The sequence below is a fragment of the Talpa occidentalis genome, unplaced genomic scaffold (assembly GCF_014898055.3).
Source record: "Talpa occidentalis isolate TD23 unplaced genomic scaffold, MPIMG_talOcc4v2.1, whole genome shotgun sequence".
Classification (NCBI taxonomy): domain Eukaryota; kingdom Metazoa; phylum Chordata; class Mammalia; order Eulipotyphla; family Talpidae; genus Talpa; species Talpa occidentalis.
Genome location: NW_026555331.1, coordinates 20687221 through 20705239, shown reverse-complemented (window position 1 = coordinate 20705239; position 18019 = coordinate 20687221). Strand labels below are relative to the sequence as shown.

General features: G+C 36.6%; 1 protein-coding gene across 8 annotated transcripts in view; it reads right to left on the bottom strand.

The window, feature by feature from the left end:
• Window positions 1-1909: 1909 nt before the first annotated feature.
• TRPS1 (transcriptional repressor GATA binding 1) overlaps window positions 1910-18019 on the bottom strand; it is a 238118-nt gene continuing 222008 nt past the window's right edge. For all 8 annotated transcript variants that reach the window (XM_037502531.2, XM_037502521.2, XM_037502565.2 and 5 more), the window contains 2 exons: window positions 7509-7631; window positions 1910-4447 (listed from right to left, as the gene is read on the bottom strand). In XM_037502531.2, coding sequence (XP_037358428.2) covers window positions 3386-4447; window positions 7509-7631 — 1185 coding nt within the window. In that variant the 3' untranslated portion in view covers window positions 1910-3385. The remainder of the gene's footprint in view (window positions 4448-7508; window positions 7632-18019) is intronic.

Genomic DNA, 18019 nt, shown 5'->3' with positions numbered 1-18019 from the left:
ATGAATGTATGGATGAGAGAGAGAGAGAGAGAGAGACAGAGAGAGACAGAGAGAGAGAGAGAGAGAAGGGAGAAAGAGAATGTATGAGCTGGTCCTGGCATAATGTCTGATCCCAAACTCAATTCAGAATAAGGAGAAGTAATTTGAAAGGTTTATAGTTTTTAAATGGCATACTATTCTAGCAGGCACATAGTTTTCATTGTTGGGGCAGTCGTTTCCAAGAGGGTGGATTCCTAAAACATCTTGGAAGTCTTCAAAAACTAGGTTAAGTACCTACATGAGTTTTTGAAAATCACAATTTAAATGATTCAGAAATCTTAATACCAAATAAAAATCACAACCAACAGCTTTTATATTTTGAAAGGTAGAAACAAAGGCTTTCCTAAGTAAAAAATAGGGTATTTAGTGTCACAAATTTTTATTTTTCCAAAAGCCCAACTTCTCCGTCAAAATATGCATAACATGGAAAACAAAAGTGAAAAAAATCAATAATAAAGAAATATGGAGAAAGATCTATCATCTCAAGGCTATCCAAGAATGTTCTACCAAAAGTCAACTGACCATAAATATTCCAAGAAAAGTGATATGCATTTTTTAATGCCAGTCATTACTACTATATCTGTCTGAAAAAAAAATCATATTAAATTAAAAAGCAATGGCATATCTGCCATAAGTGAACAACCTATCTGTGTCTCAACACTGGAGTCATTGCTTTAAGAGTAGTTTTGCCCAAAAAGTCATAATGTAATACTGCCTAAGTAAACCAAGCTCCTGGTACTTTGCTGATTTGAGCAGTCTGTGTAGATGACTGCCAGAGTGCACTTTGATAATAATCTTTTCATTAAGAAAATTAACTGTAGTTTTGTTGTCTGGGAAATTTCCTCTCTTTTTAAGATCTTTAATGGCCACCTCTCAAGTCTGCCTGTATACTGATTTGCATTCATCAAGATTCCTAAGAAAGATAAATTGCATCACATAATTTGAATGCCAATACTCTTCATCCCACCTCTTTATTTCAGTTATGTGAGTATGAGAGCTCCGGAAAGTTGAGATTAGAATACGGCCCTTTCAAAAGAAAACTGAAGCAGAAGACCTGTCCTGATTTTTCTCTCTCTCTTTCTCTCAGGCTCTCTGTCTCTCTCAATCTCTCTTTTTTACATGATAACGAAAATGCAAGAATGGAAATGACAATACAACATCTGAAAGACATTTTTAACTTCATTCACTACAACAGTCAAGAACTGGTTGAACTCTACCTGCCATCCAACTTTAAGAAACAAAGACCTGGCACTGAGAAAAAGAAACAAAACCCAAACAAAACAAAACAATACAAAGCAACTGCGAATTAATGTAAAAATGGAGTGCAAATGCTACTACAGAATGCAATAAAAACATGGGTGCTGCAGAATCCAGCAGCACTTATCAAAATAATCTCTGAAATGTTTCATCTGAAACATAGACAAAGCAATAAAAAGAGGATATATGTTTATCATTTTAAGCATAACAATGTGAGTTAAGAGCTTAAAAATTAAAAAAAAAAAGTACTTGGAATGAATAGTGCTACCCTTTTTTTTCCTAAGTAGGCATAAAAATATTTTCATTTCCTTCTTGTTTCCATACCATTATATCAAGAACTTTCATTTGTTTCATGTTACCGTTTACAACTTTAATGCACACACACACACACAAAAAAGATATCTACTGCAATAGAAATAGTTGCTTCATTACCTTGTTTGCTACATTTGCAAATGTAAACAGCTAGGCAGAGCCAGAACTGACTCTAATGCATGATGGAATATCTTTGTTGCATACGTACACTGTAGAAAATAATTATTCAATATGTCAGGCACCATTATTTGAAATGTAATACATTAATATTTACTAGAAAAATAAGTTTTTTTTTTTCCTATTTGTTCTCCCAACTTCTTTAATGAAATAAGTTAATCTGACAGTGCATCCAGTAGCTTGTAATATCTTCTACATCTCCGTGGCAAAAAATAAACTACTGGTTGGGACAATATAATGCAAATTATTAAAGTCAGTCCTTGTACATACATCCTTGTAGCAAGCATTGAGGCTCGACTAACAGCACCTTTAACCAATTATTTAATGTTCAGTTATTTAGCCCTATTTCCCTGAGCAGTTATGCTGAGGAGCTTTCCCTTCATGGATAGTTTTACAAAGCCTTAAGTATTAAAAGTACTATGAAGACATATTTCTAAGAATCCTATTTAATGCTACTTAAACTAAACCTGTATAAGTCTAATGAAGGGATTGATTGGTACATATACCAACTGTCAGTCTGTGGTAACGTAACCTTAGACGCTGCCTGACCACAAAGTTTGGAAATTATATTTAACCAAAAGAAAATAAATAAATACAGCAGGTTACCTTGTGGAGAAATACCATGTATTCTAAACAAATTAAGCCCATGGTCTGAAGTTTTGCATCCATCTAGCCTTTTGAGCGGAGGGGATCCCTTTCCTTATCATGTGCTAAGTGAGATAAGTGATCAAGAGAGGCTTAAAAAAAATAAATCCAAACTGGTTCATCACATACAAGAAAGAAATATCTGGCTAAAATAAAATGACTACGTAAGCATCGAGGACATCATTTTTAAAAATGCATGTATATTTGGATAAAATGAACCTAAATCGCAAACAAAAGGACTACTTTCGAAAGGAGTATTTGAACATCTAAAGGACAAAATTATCAGAGAGGGTGTGCATGTGTATGTACAGGCAGGGCTGGCCAAAAACATAGTGCCACATCTGTCACTTTTCTTGCTGCTCTCTTACTACGCCTAACCACAGCTCCCATTTCTGGTTCTAAATCTGAGACATGGTCAATGAGAGGAGGCTAAATGTTAGAGGGCGCCATTTTCCTTTTACTGCCCTGGAGATCAGCTTTCTCTTCAGCTGCCTAGGATTTCATGATACTTCTAAATTTAGGCAACAATTTATGGGTTTTGGAACAAATGGGCCAATGGCCAGCCCAATACTGCTTCAGTATCATAAAATGTAAACCCTTCCAAATTCTAGACAGCTTTGATCTCTTTCTTTACAAACAATAATTACAGTATGGTGAAACTTCTTGTGGATGGTTTCCACAGTACACATTTGCCAAGATGGTTTTGACTTACTATGTTCTAAAACATGACTATTTACCATCTTCGATGTTTTTTTCTCACTGACCATTTGTCTCACTTTTAAATCTTGGTAACCTACTCATCGAAAGAAAGAATAATAAAAGAAGGGATTTCACGTTGGATAAGGCAGGCTCTATGAAGTATTTTCTTTTAATAGGTCTTCATAAGACATTACAAGCTATTGAATTCCCATCAAGAAAACCTATTTCTATTTAATTGTGCTAAGTGCTAAGGTTTTTACTCTTTAGGTTTTCCATTTTTTTCTGCTTGTGCATTGTTCCTATGCAGGCCCCTCTGGATATGAGTTGTAAAGTCATATTTGTCCGTGCAAAGATGCTGGCATATGCTGCACTGGAAAGGTCCACTGTCACCATGGCAACTCATATGCAAAGCATACATCACTTCATCCAGAAAGACAATGCCACAGTGCACACATTTTGTTGAAAGTTCATCTTGAGTACTTCTATCAACTTTCTCTGTTTTTATTACATTCAAGGGACCTTCATTTTTTACATTTGATGGTGCCTTCGTTTTCTCCTTGGAGGCACCGTTTGCAGTTGGCCCAGGTCTGGAATGCTTGATCGCCAAATCTAGAGGAATGTCATTGTCTGATCCAACAGCTGAAAAATGAGGAGGCAGATTGAAGGTGGGATAAGGCACATAGTTTTGGCAAGGATTTGGTAGGCCAGGCACATGACTCAAGTAGTGCGGATTCCCAGGAATGGAGAGCTTATATTTACTCCAGAACCGCAGCCAATCAGCTTCACTCTGGAAGTCATTATGTACAAAGGGAAGTCCAAAAAGGGGGTACTGGTACTTTTCAATAGGGCTGCCTGGTGGTGAGTAATTTGGGTGTTTTGCAGGTCTCATGTACTTTTCTATAGGGCTGCCTCTCTCAGAACTTCCTTTCCCTTCAGATATGGATGAACTATTTCCTGGGTCTCCAGTACTTTCCTGAGGACTTTTTATCTGAATGTGCAAAGGTTGCATCCTTTTGTGAATATCCAGAGTTTGGCTGACCAGGACAGGCTGCTGAGCAGAATGGCTTTTAGTCAATGAACCCTGGGCTTCGTATTTACTCAGGCTCGGGAGTGGAATTTCTCTCTGGTGACTTTCAGTTAAGTGATCTTCTGACCTCCTCTCTAAGGGGCTTCCATTGACCTGCTCCTCACCGCCACCCCTTTGCTGTTTGTTGAGCTGCTCAGCCTGAAGTGCCTCTGGGTTAAGGCGCTTTCTTGTTCTTCTCCTAATAATCTGCTCACCGTTGTTTTGTTTAATGATGTTTAAAGGTCTGGGAGTCTGCAGAGAAAACACACACAATACATAAAAGGAAAACACTAAAAAATACATTAAAATGCATTAACAATTCCTCACAAATATAAACCGTGCTTAAGTTCAAAGCCAGGGGTAGGCTTTATGTTATAGATTTACTAAACCTCCTCCTTTTGCCCTAAGCAAGATCAGATGAAGTAACCAAAGCGCACTATTTTAGTCTAATTAAATCATGCTCATCTTTGTAGGGAGGCCTGAAAACTTCAATCTACTTGAAAACAGCTTTTTCAAAACTCAATAATTTTTGGAATTGCAACATTTAGTGATAAAACTGTGTAGAAAGTTGCTTGAAGAAATGGGATTTTTCTGAAGTATTTCTCAACCTGTAAGTCAGGCACACTTAGAAGTCAACAGAGGGACATGGCAGACAGACTTTGAGGACACTGTGGGGAAACTAGACATTGCTGTAGACTGAATCATGCCCCCTCTCCCAAGTTCATAATTTGAAGCTCTAACCTCTAATATCACTATATCTAGAGACAGGGCCTTTACAAAGTTAAAACGAGGTTCAATGAGGACATTAATAAAAAGGCTGCTCTTGCAAGCCAGCAGCAGTTTTCTCTAGAATCTAGGCACTCAGATCTCAGACTTGCAGCATCCAGAACCGTGTGAGAATATATTTCTGTTGTTTGAGTCACTCAATGTATATAGTATTTTGTTATGGCAGCCTGTGCCGTCTGATATTTTTAACATTCTTCTAAGTAATTGCAAGTGTGAATATATAATATTAAATATTAGAGCATAAATAATGAATGCAAAACTGATAGAAGTGTAGGAAATACATTGGGTAATCAAAGCATCTCAATGGGAGTTATTTTTTTTAATTTCTCACTTTTATTTTTCTTCCTTTAATAATATCTGACATCACTATGGGAGATTTTACTTGCTTACAGATAGAACAATTGTTTTGTGTTACAAGTCTAAATTCATTTGTGGCCTTGGCTCAAGTATTCAATCTGTCATTATAATCTATTCTTATTGAATGCTGACTTTTACCCTGCTTAAGTGTTTTATTCAGATTAAGCACTATATGATTAATATTTATGTGTATGTTTAATAGGTGTTTGTATCACATAAGTAAAATCCATAGATAAGTCTATACTAAAAAACCTGCAGTAAGAGCTCTAAGTTTTAGTTATAAAATCAGAAGAATAAGTTTAATGAATGCATACTTACAGATTAAAATTTAAGAGAATCTTAAATGGGCTAAGATCTGAATTTTCTGAAAGATTACTGAAATCTAGAAATAATTTCTACACACCATAGGAGTATATACAATATGTAATTTGTGAATTATTACTAGGAAGGAGGCACCTTAATGCAAGGGAATACTTTTTACATATTAGATAAAATGCAAATATAAATCATTTTTGGAAAGTTTCTATTGTCACAGAGGTAGTTTGAAGCAAAGAAATAACACACTGGTTACTGACAATTCAATTACTGGTTTCAGTATGAACACACCATGCTGTGTGCTTTGGATATGCCTTGTTCCTTTATTTGTTCAGAATCTTCAGGTTTACACAGAGCTCACACTCATATTATAAAAATATGTAGCATTTAATCTCTACCTTATGAAAAACTGAAATTTGCATTAACACCATTTTTAAACTTTCATAATTTTTGTGGTAGTCTTTGAAATGAAATGTGGTATAACCTTTATGTATTTCAGTTTATGATAAAAAAAATGTTTCAAAACTGAAAACATCTTGTCTCCGGGAGATGAATGTTAAAATAATTACTAAAAAAATTTTTTTAGTTTATATCAGTTATCATACCTGGAAAAGCAGTGGTTTAATTAAGTCTTGGCCCATGATTGTCCAGAGTTCAATTAAAATCATTAATGTTAGCTCTTATTAAATGAAAGTTTATTGCCATGTTTAAATGGTGAAAGCAAAAAAAAAAAAAATAAGGTGGTGAGGTAAGGAGGAATCTTCTACTATCTACATACTAATAATAACTAAGGTTTTTACCGTTTGCCACCAATTAGTATTGTTGGCAGCATGCAATTTTTTTTTTTTTTTTTTTTTTAGAGTGCTACCCATGGTCCATTTATGAGGATGTTTTGTCTAAAATTCTATTCCCTGTAGCTGTAATCTATTCATTGGCTTGTGCTAAGAGCTATGGTAAAATGCCAAACAAAATGAAAACGGCAGAGGGAAATAGATTTCTGTTTACTAAATGGGGTATTCCTATTTTTAAAGGCAGCTCTTGTTAGCAGATAAACTTTCTAAACTAAAAAAAGAAAACATCCTTCAGAAAGTTAAATGGATATTCAGATGGGAGATTTGGGAGTGTAAATTCTATTATGGGATCCTGACTAAAATCTGCAAAGAAACTACATGAAGTACCTCAATGGACCAGAGAAAGGAAGTCAGTCAGAGACCTTAAAACACAAAGCACCTATGTGGCTCCCTGGATTCTGATGTCTGCTAGATGGGCCTTCAGATCCTGCTCCTAAATATCCATGGGCAGCCCTGCAGAAATTCAGCTGATGTTCTGGGCTCCTGCTCAGACCCGCTCCTCTGAATGTGCCCTGCCTTGAGCTGCAGGCCCCAAGGCCACCAAGATGATGTGACAAATTCTAAAGGAACACTGGAAACCAGCATTCCCAAGCACTCTTTCCCTGCCCGACATTTTATACTGAACACAGGAGGGTTCTCGAGGGTTCTCTTTAACAGAAAATAAAAGCTTGTTAAGTATTTTTGAACTTGAAGAAGGTGGATCCTTTCTAGCTAAATCAATTTCACCAAATTCTGATAACCATTTGATTATCATTATGTCAAGTTCCCAGACATGAATTATTTTCATCTTTTATACCCAAGGAAATATAATGTATTATTAATGGTCTCAACTGTATCTTTCCCTAACATCTCAGGCCATTTCACCATAAATCACATGTTCACTCCAAGTGCCTGTTTTAAACTCTGCGTGGGCAGACGCTGCCAGCCAGGGGATGGTACTCATCACACCACAGACCAGGCTGGCTTTATAAAGCTTTTCCTGAAACAGTCTAACAAGTTCTTACCGAGTGAAGCTTCTGGTAGAGGCCACACGCATTGCATACATATCCGCCATTTGCATTCTTCCGCCAGAGAGAGGTCTTTGTGGTCAAGCAATTGGCACAAAAAACACCCGAGCCTCTACGCCTCTGAAATGGAAAAAAAAAACACAAGGTCAGAGGTGAGTCACATGATCAGTGGAGTTAAACCAAATCAACCCAGGAGTTTTGTCTTTAGACTAGCAACAATGACAGTATAAAACCACACTGCCCATAATGAGGTCAGGTTCAATTGTGTTTAATAGGCACCACTGATTTTCATTATAATTAACCCTACAGTGATGGATGAGGTGTGTGCAACACCAAAGGCTTTTCACAGAAACAGCTTTAACTTTTTGAACTTTGGGTTTTGTGCCTTTAATGATGGCTCCTAAATGCTGAACCCTAAAATATACCTTTTAAAGGTGTCAAAACAAAAGCCAAAAGACAGAACATGGCAATATGTTTAATATGCTTTGGAAAAGCAACAGCACATGCCACCTGAGCTTTAAATCGGTCAAACTTGGGATAAATGCAGCACGTAAACCATTTTATATTAAACATATAGCATCTTTTTGTATGTCATTCTTGTAAACTAAGGATTAAGCACATATAAGACACTCAATTCTAGACTTTTGTTTGCCATTGTAAAATCTGAAAGAGAACACACTCTTAGTTTGCATAGATGAGAAGACACAAGGCAATAGAAACTTCTGCCAACTAAAAGTACAGTATTACTAACGAGAACCCTTCTGAGGTATCCGCATAAGCCAGACAACAGAGTCCCATCAATGGCTTTTTATTTATTTTATTTTACTCAGACTTGGACATCACAAGTGTGTCTGGATACAAACTGAGTTTACTGGTCTGAATTCTGTAATCACGAGATTCAAAAATAATCTAAGAATATTTAAAAGTAGATGATTAGTATTGCTTGTTCCTTTCTTGCTATCAAATGATTGCATTAAACTTCTCATTGAAACAAAAGTCAGGCTGTGTTTGTAGGCACAAATACTAACAGGCAGGAAATGGAATTCTCTTACTGCAGGGGAAAAAAAAAAAAGCCTGAATTGGGACTCTGCTCGCCTTTCTCTAGGAAAAAAAGTCTTTAATGATAAAATGTGCATGTTAGATAAGGAGTGGAAAAAAGTCTTGGTGGGACCCAATTTTATTATAAATTTAAAATTACAAACACTGTAAGTCAAAATTTCAGGGATTCATAAAATTTAGGCAATTTATTTAACTTGAGTCCATACTGTAGACTACTGGTATCCCTGCCAAGAAAATACAATGGTTATAATTGTACTCTGATACATTTCAAATGGAAAGCTTTCTGCAGACATAATTTTGGCTTCAAGACTGGAACACTTTCTTGGCATTGAAAGGGCATTTGATTCATCGGGTGTTTCACAATGTATCACTAAAAAGACCTGGTGAGCAGCCAGTTCCCTATAGGGTAATTTTTCCATCCAGATGCAAGTGCTATCAGAGGCCCTCGTCAGCTAAACTAATTATGATCTTGCAATCGCTGATGCCTGCTCACTCTAACATTCGACATCCTCCATTAATCATCAATACAAGGAAAATGAATGAAACGTAAAGAAATGAGGGCTGGTAAGCTGCATAGCCATAAAAATCTGAAATGAGAGCAATAATTTAACAAGATTGGGGGAATGTTTTTAGTGAGCACAAAGTCAGGCTAACAATTGCCCTTTTCAACCAAGAACACGATTTCATTAGTGTAGCAGGTTGTGCTACTTTAGGTGATGCAATAAAAGCTAGATTTTTCACCAAGATAATCTCTGGCTCCCCTTTTCAACACGCCCCCCCCCCCGCACCCCCATATCAGGACCAGGAATGGATCGCAAGTTTCTAAATCTCAGTAAGAGTGTCAATTCACCGGTCCCAACTGGGACCGACTGCAAAAGGAGAGATTGCTGTTTCCTGAATAGCAATGAACTATTAGAGGAAGTGTTTATCAAACACTTGGGGAGTGTTTCTCCAAAGTAAGTCGGGGAGCCCAGTCAGGTTGTAATTGTGCAACTTTCCTGGGGTCATGCTGTGTTTTTCCTAGATCTAAATAACATGTGACAAATAAACACAAACTTGATCCAGTTAAAAGGCAATGTAAATGTCCATTTGGATACTAACCCACATATATGGCTGAGACTCAAATCTGAATGTGTAACCATTCACTCCAGCCTGCTTTTTTCCCCTTGTGCCCTGGGTGCTTGACACAGCATGCCAAAGTGGGTGTAATCCTGGTTTCAGAGAGCATTTCAATCCTTGCACAATTTTGTGCTTAATTCTCTTGTAAGGAAAATGCCCTTCATTAGTTAGAGGGAAAATCCTGAAATTACAGCACTGGTTTTCACAGCACTTATGATCCAATAAAAGGTAGGATATTTACATAAACTCTATCTTCTTTTAAACACATCAGGAGTACTTTGGATTCACTCAGAGTCAGTATAGAAAGGAGGTTAATAATCAGATTTAGGAGTCAGATGACCTATATTCAAAACATGTCCTTGCGTTTGCTGGGTGCAATTTTGGACAAGTTACTTAACCTATTGAGGCTTAAATTTCCCCATCTTTAAAGAGTGAGTTGCTCTGAGTATTATGTGGGCTAATGGAAGCAATTAAAACAGTGCCAGGAAGATAGTAAGTGCTCAATAAGATAGCTACTTGTCAAGGGGAGTCAACTGATTTCTTTTGTAATAGAAAAATATTTTGTTCGTATCTCTTTTGTTGACTTATTGAACATTTAAGATATGTTTAAAACATGGTTGGCTATCAAATGCATTTTATTTGTGTCAATCTTATCAAATATGAGAATGGAAAGTTGAGTCAGAGTGAAATATCTAGGTGTTCACACCTAGAATTCAATAGGAGCTAGCTGGCGTGGGGGTGGAGAGTGGGAGGTAGGTGAGAAATACTTCACACATTAAGCTGCCTCCCATCCAAACAAATTTATCACTTTGGTCAGCACTGTGGAACCTTATTTTTGGTGCACTTGCAATTTCTGGAAGCAGTAGAGAAGGTGGGAGCAAATTGGTAATGTCTCTAGCTGGATGAATACCTACATCCATGTCACCTCTCTTGAAACACAACACAGATAAGAGCCTGGCCCTGCCATGTCATGTATAATCCAGGCTGGCTGGACACAGTGAGACATTTCTTTTTTTTTTTTTAAAGATTTATTATTTATGCATACAAGAACTGGGGTACAGGCCATAGGTGCAGGGGGGATGGTGTGAAAGGATTCACCAGAGACAGTGGGGAACAGAACAGGCAGATTGACTGAAATATACTGGTGAGGGGAGCAGCGGGCAAAACAGGAGAGGTCTGCTGCTCCAGGTGTGTCAGCTCTCTGGCTGGGTATCGAACTTGTGCTATAGTGGCTGGGGATAGCTTCATAGTGCTGTGACTTATCCCCTTGTACCACTAGGGAGGCACCACAGGAAGGTATTTCTTCTGAAGTTATCAACACCCTTAGCCCAATCAAGGGCACGGAGGTACTCCATTACCAAAGCAAGGCTGAACAGAAGCAGCCCCTGCCCCACTTTTTAAAAACAAGCATGGCCCTGTCAAAGAAAAGGAAATGCACCAAAGACCTTATTTCTTTCATAGTTTATCATGCATGACAGAGTTTTAAAATATTTTGTCATTCTCTGTTATACTATGATTGCTAACAGAAATCATGGCTCCTGACAGTCATCATTCTAAGTAACATAAGTAATAAGCACCTAGGACAGTGCTCTGTCTTGGGCAACTAAACATTAATAATGTTGAAAATAATCTTGCCTGCCTTTCCTTAATAACTAGCAGTTACTCCTAGTTTAAAAAAAAAGAAAAAAAAAACCCTTTAAATGTCTCCCTTTTAGATTGGCAAATTCATCTCCAGTTGGGCAGAGATACAAGTGATATTGTAGAAAATAAATCAAGAGAAATAATTTCCAATCCTATATTCCACACTTTTTTTTTTTTTTGAGAAACAGCTGAAGTCAGGCACTTGCTACGGACTAAGAATACAAGATCAGGTAGAAGGAACCTCCAAGCCTCTTTCATTGTAGTCAGACAGCACAGGTAGTTTTGTATGTGCTACACAGACATCTCAATAAGATTGCTTTTCCTTTTCCTACAAGGTGTTTCTAAGAGTTAATGATAATTTGTATCTCCTGACCTTGTAGAGGTGAGAAAGGAACTGAGTCACAAGAATAAGGACAATTCTAGGAGAAGAAATAGCAGGAGTAAGAAGCTGAGGGGTCACAGCAATGGCAGAGCAAGGGGCACACTTGGTACCATTCTTGCACCCCTCTCAGACTGACAAAGTCAGTTAGAGTGGTCTCTGACCCTGGCTTCTCAAAGTGCACCATCTACTTCTATGGGTTCTACAGAGTGTGAGAGTCAAGGAAGGTAAGCTGACACCCCAATCGACAAAAAAATAATTTCAACTAAAAATTTCTACAGAGAAAATTCTGGAATCAATAATTTGAGGAACTGATTTTTTTTTTTCACTTCAAGTTTTCATAGTTTGCCTAGTAACCTTTAGGTCACATTTGTGTTGCATCCCTGTTATTTCTGTTGACTGGTACAAGGAAGGTTGGTGAAAAAACAGATCTGACAAGGAACTTGGAAGTCTGGCTGGCAGCTGGCCTTATTACTTATTAATTAAAAGTAATAAGTAATAAGCACCTAGGACAGTGCTTATTGCTTATTACTTACTTATGGCTTATTACTTTCAGGGTGAGAACAGAAACTTCTTTCCATATTTCAAATGTATTATAACCACAGTATTGCTTTTCACTACAACAATTAAGGTGGTGAATTTGGACAGTCATCCAGACCTGGATTTGAAACAGCAAATGACACACCCATCTCTAATGTAGGTATATTTAAAATCCAAGAATGTATTTTTTCCTTCTGTGGAATAGACCAGGAAGTATAGCAACTAAAAAACCCACCTTACGATTATTTTAGGTTCACAGCTAACCCTTTTATGGTATTACTACCATTACTTTTTTTTCTTGCCTTCATCAAAACTTCCGATTCAAGTTTTGCATTTATGTGGCTTCTATTCTCAGTCAGTTGTATATCATTCTGGGTTGAGTCTTGGCACATGTGTTGGTAAACCCAGATGTGACTTTAGGAAAAAAAAAAAATTCTGAATTGGTTCAGCTGTTTTTATTGCTTATTTTATTTTATTATTTGAAGATCAGCCAAAAACAAGTATTTTAAGGTTTTCATATTTCATTATTAACAAAGAACTGATTTCATTTGATTAATAAAAAGTAAATTTGATTGAACTATTCGTTCAAGTGGCTTAACATTTAGAGACATAGATATTCATCTCCAAGACATTAAAAGTCTCTACCGGTAAAGGAATTTGTGCAGAAATGATTCTTTATAATAGTTTTCTATGAATAAGAACTATACTGAAACCATGTAATTACATAACAAGCCTTGATAGGCAGAGTATTTACTCACATTTTTTATGGTTTTATATCTTAGCCATTTTAAATCAAATCAACCTGAAATTTGATATATGTGCTGTTAGTCTGGATGTACCTCAAATATTTTTAACTCTTTAAATAATTTCTGTGTTTATTTGATTATACCAAGAATCCTTTATGAACTTCATTTTAGGGAAATGCACAGATGGCTACTATGATAGAACCTTCTGGTACAATTTTGCAGTAATAAAATTTTGGTGGTAAATTTAATTCACTTCAGTTCTGGGAGTAATTGTTTGAATGTCTATCATGTGCCTGGCACCGTGCTAGAAGCTGGGGTTACAGTGATGTGCATGATATACATGGTCTGTAATCTCTCAGAATTTCTAGTAGAAACTCCTAGAAACATACAAAATGTGGAGCTATGGTGATAAGAGATTGTTCATGGCCATCGACAGTTTCATTCATGTATTACATGGAAACTTTTCTGAAGGAGCCAAAGTATTTCCCATAAATAAATCTCATTTATGGGCTGAAAATTAATAATCAGGACCTTACTCTCCGGGCTCCTTTATAAAAATGGGTAGTAGTCTAGTCATTTCAGAAACAAGTTAATACTAGTTTATCATTTTATCAGTAATAATGTCCTGTCAGTAACACTGCCCTATCAAGAGTAGATATGCATTAAATAATGTATTCATGACTGTTGTATATAAAGTAGACATTCAATAAATGTTGAATGAATGATGGATATTATTTTAGTCCTTATCATTATTTTTCACTACTAAGAAATACAGAAAGACACATCCCTGCTCACTTCCTCCCACTATAGAATTAGGTGACAACTGACTACAAACCAGCAAACTCTCAAAATACACAAAATGTAGCACCTAAAACCTCTTAAAATAAATGGTGACCTGCACTGAACACCTTTAAGTTAACAGCTAGAATTTTATCAGAAGCAAAAGCTGATTGATAGAACTCTGTCAACAGAGGGTAAAGTAACAGTTACCAATATCTTGGTTTTCTTATGTTCCAAACACAATTGTGAAGAATCAGTTGAAATGTGCTGTTCAGCAAGTCTATGCCTGCTTTTAAACAGCCCTCTTTGCCCTCAGATTTCCTGCCAGAAAACTGAAGAGGCTCTGCAAGGTTCAGCCAAACACCCATCTTATAATCACCTATCTCAGAGTTTGGAAACAAAACCTGTTTACCCTGCTTATTAAATTCACTTCCTCAACACATCAGCAATGATAATGGAGACGAGTGTAAACTAAGCTGACATCCCTGGCTAGGAGCAATGGAACAACTTCTCTTCCAGGACATGAGGCAATATACATTCTAGTAATCAGACATTGTACCCAGGTATGAATGTGCCTAAGATTTATTCCACTGACACGTTGCCACACGAGAGATGCCTAATACATCAGGAAATGTTAATGTGCAAAACACATTAGCTCCATTTCTTCTGAGATGCCATTGGCGAATCTTGGATCAGTAAGAGAGCAGAAAATCAAGATTTCCCAATGCATATCCCACACTTCAAACATTCATATAGATGTTTCAAATATGCATATTTTAGAAGTTCATCACACAGATATATAATCTACTCTACAGATCTGAAGGACTCATCTCCATTCATCACTTACCTCGTGTTTGCTAAGTGAGCAAACCAAATAGCACATGCCATACACCAATTACATAACAGAAGCAGGACTAGAAAAATCCAGATCTGTGGAGTTCTAACCCATGCTCTCTCTGTAACAATGTTCTACCTTTACAGCAATCAATATGTGTTTGGACAGCTAAAAATATGGTTGAAAATTTATGTCCGCACTATCTCTCTTCATTCCACATGAAAGTCATTATTGTCAAAAGAACTACTCAAGTTTCTCACTGTCTCTATTTCTACTACATTGGGTCTATTTTCACCTTTCCTTGAGTTACAACAATGGTTGAAGAGCCATTCTGCAGGTACTTTCTTTTATGCCAGTGCCAAAATCTGACAATGAAAAGGTAATAAAAGATTTTTTGGAGGTACAGTTAAGCAAGTTTAGCATCTCTTAAGCAAACACCAGCAGGATAATACAATAACTGAATTTACTGTACACTTTATTTAGACAATATATGTAGTAAACATTTGTTATGGGAATTCTTCATATTATGCAAAATAAAAATCTTGGCGATAAAGGAGAGACTTGTTCTAGAAAAAGCCTAAGGTATTTAAATAAACATCAATGACTCCTAATGTTCTTGGGACTCAAACACTTTTGATAAAATCTGTGACACTCTTCTCAAAAAAAAAAAAAAAGAAAATATTCTACAAATAACTTCAGACTGTTCAAAAGAATGTCTTGCACAAAAGAGGATCCACAGATTTTGTATGGGTCTGAGTGTCCCTGGTTACCAGTAGTTCTTTGACTTATGTAGGGTCAAAATGTACATCCTAGTGTCTAAGTTTAGGCAAAAGCACAGGAGTGTATTCTCAAAACCATTTTTGAATTGATTATCTGGTAGAATTCTCCTGTTGGATTATTTTCTGTCCCTTCTCAGCAATCACCATCATATATCTAACATTTATCAGTCATTTATTGTGTGTAGGATAATTACAATAGGCATAGTTTCATTACCTGATAGCTTCCAAAGGATCCTAAGAAACAGGTATTACTATTAATATCATTATTTTATTTACTATTACTATTCACTTTACAGATGAGAAAGCTGAGGCTTAGAGACATATTTCAATTGCTAAATAATAGGGCAAGATACAAACCCAGGTCCCCTCACTTCAGATCCACAGTTCTTAACCAAGTTTTAAGCTCTATTACTAAAGAGGCGACTGGGGAATTTTTACCAGAAATATTTCACCATAACTTGGCTTTGAAGAATGCTTATCTCTTCAAACCACCCTGTAACAGCTGATCAAAATTATGCAAGCTTGAAAGAAATGACTCATCCTTGATCAGATATGGCAACGATCTGTTTTGAGGTTCATACAGCCATAGTGAGAGGAACAGAACATCTGGCTGATGGAGAGGTAGTGGTGGGGATGGGGGAAGAGTGTACATGTTGTGATCCCACCATTTCAAAAGAAGGGAGGGTACGTATGTGAAATAAGTTTAAAAGTCATTAACGACACCACCGACTTAGCCCCATCTGATGCCAGTCACAGGGAAACTGTGACCTAGGGTCTCAGCTCTAGCATTCATCTTGTCTAGAGATGGGGCAGAAAAAATGGTGCAGGATTTCGACAAGTTCTGTAAACACAGAACTCATTAAGATAACAGTTTACTAGATTTTCTTTATGTATTTGTATGCAGTCAGGCAGAGACCTGTGGCAATATATGGTATGTATCATCATTATTTGAGTTCAAATAAAGCCAATTCTGAAAGATGAGATATTTTAGCAAATTTCTCAGATTTAGACAATATGAAAATATTTATAATTCTTTTCTCTTAAACATGTGCCATATCTATTTTGCATGAAAGTATATGTCCTTCATCTACCTGTGGAGTTGCCTTGGATACTTTTCATGTGTGATGTAGTTTCCATATCATTAAAGAACAATGAAGACCGAAGAATTCCTAATGCTTTTTACAGGTTATCAAGTTGAGAGTGTAGAGGACAGATGAGATGTGAAAGCAAAGCATGCAGTCTGCTCAGCAGAAAGATGGTAATTTAAGTTGCTTATTTCCACTTCAACAAGAAAAACTTATGGAAATACAGAGTTAAACACACTGAAGTTCAAAACAATTAAGGATTATGCTAAAAAACAAGTGCAAACATATCCTTGAGACCCTGACTCCAAACAGTCAGTTTGGACTAAACACTAAACAACAGTATATTGGGAATATTTCATTTGCTATAACTTTTAAATACATGGGGGAGAGGGGGTCTTAAGGGAAATGAACCTGAAGCTTATTTAATTTTTGAATCTATAATTCTTTTAAAATGATATTTAACTTTCATTCAATTTTGCATTTATTCAGGACAGAGAGATATTTAAATACACCTTTTCAATGGTGAAAAATAAATGTCTGCTAGCTTATGTCATCGTTCAAATGGGGGCATGTGTCTTTAAATTAGAACTGTGCTTCCTACAGATAAAACCAAACAGGAGAAATAATTTGAATATAGAGGTACTTCTGTAGACAGGGAAATTTATCATGATTTTTAAAGTTTTAATAGCATTATTTTGAAGAGACAACTTGGAATTATGAATTTCTTTAAAAATGATATAATTTTGTAATAACAGATTTTTTTTTAAATCAGGAAAACTGCTTCTTTAATAGAGCAGCAATTGAACGTGAAGGGCTGTTATAGGCTATACTCCCTGTCGCTGCCCCCCCTTCAAATAGCTCACGTACACGACTTCCTTTTCCATTACCAACTTGTCTGCAGTACCATCTGTAAAAACGAACACATACCTTGTGGAGCCAGTTTCTGCTTTTGCACATCTATTAGTGAGACTGGCTGCAGCTGCTCAAGAAGAAAGCAATGATTGTCTTTGCTTTCATACACACACGCGCGCGCGCGCACACACACACACATCTCCTTTCTCGGGTAGTTTCATATCAGTGCAAATGCAAGGCAATGCATCGTCTTAGGTAGCGGACTGCTTAATAACCTTTCTCAGACCAGTTCTGTGTGATCTGGAGTTTGTTAATCACACTGTATGACATACCAAAGCAAGAACTACCTCATTGCATCAAGTACTCTCAAGACAACCCCTCAGTCATTCCTACCAAAAGAAAAAGTTAAAATCATTTCCTACTTTGACATTTTGTACAAGGAGCAGAATATCAGGAAAGTGATACTGCGGCCTGGCAACCCAGCCTGAGACACAAAACTCCTGGTGAGTGAGATTTCATTTCACGAGAGGGGCTCTGAAAATATAATATAGCGACTAACATTTCAAAAAGGTTATTTTCCCTGTTTTGTTTATATTCCTTTTCTGTTGCATTATTTTCTCACTAGAGGAACATTATTAAACTGATCACAATCTCTGCAGAAGGTGTAAATAATTTTAATCAAGAAATTGCCCC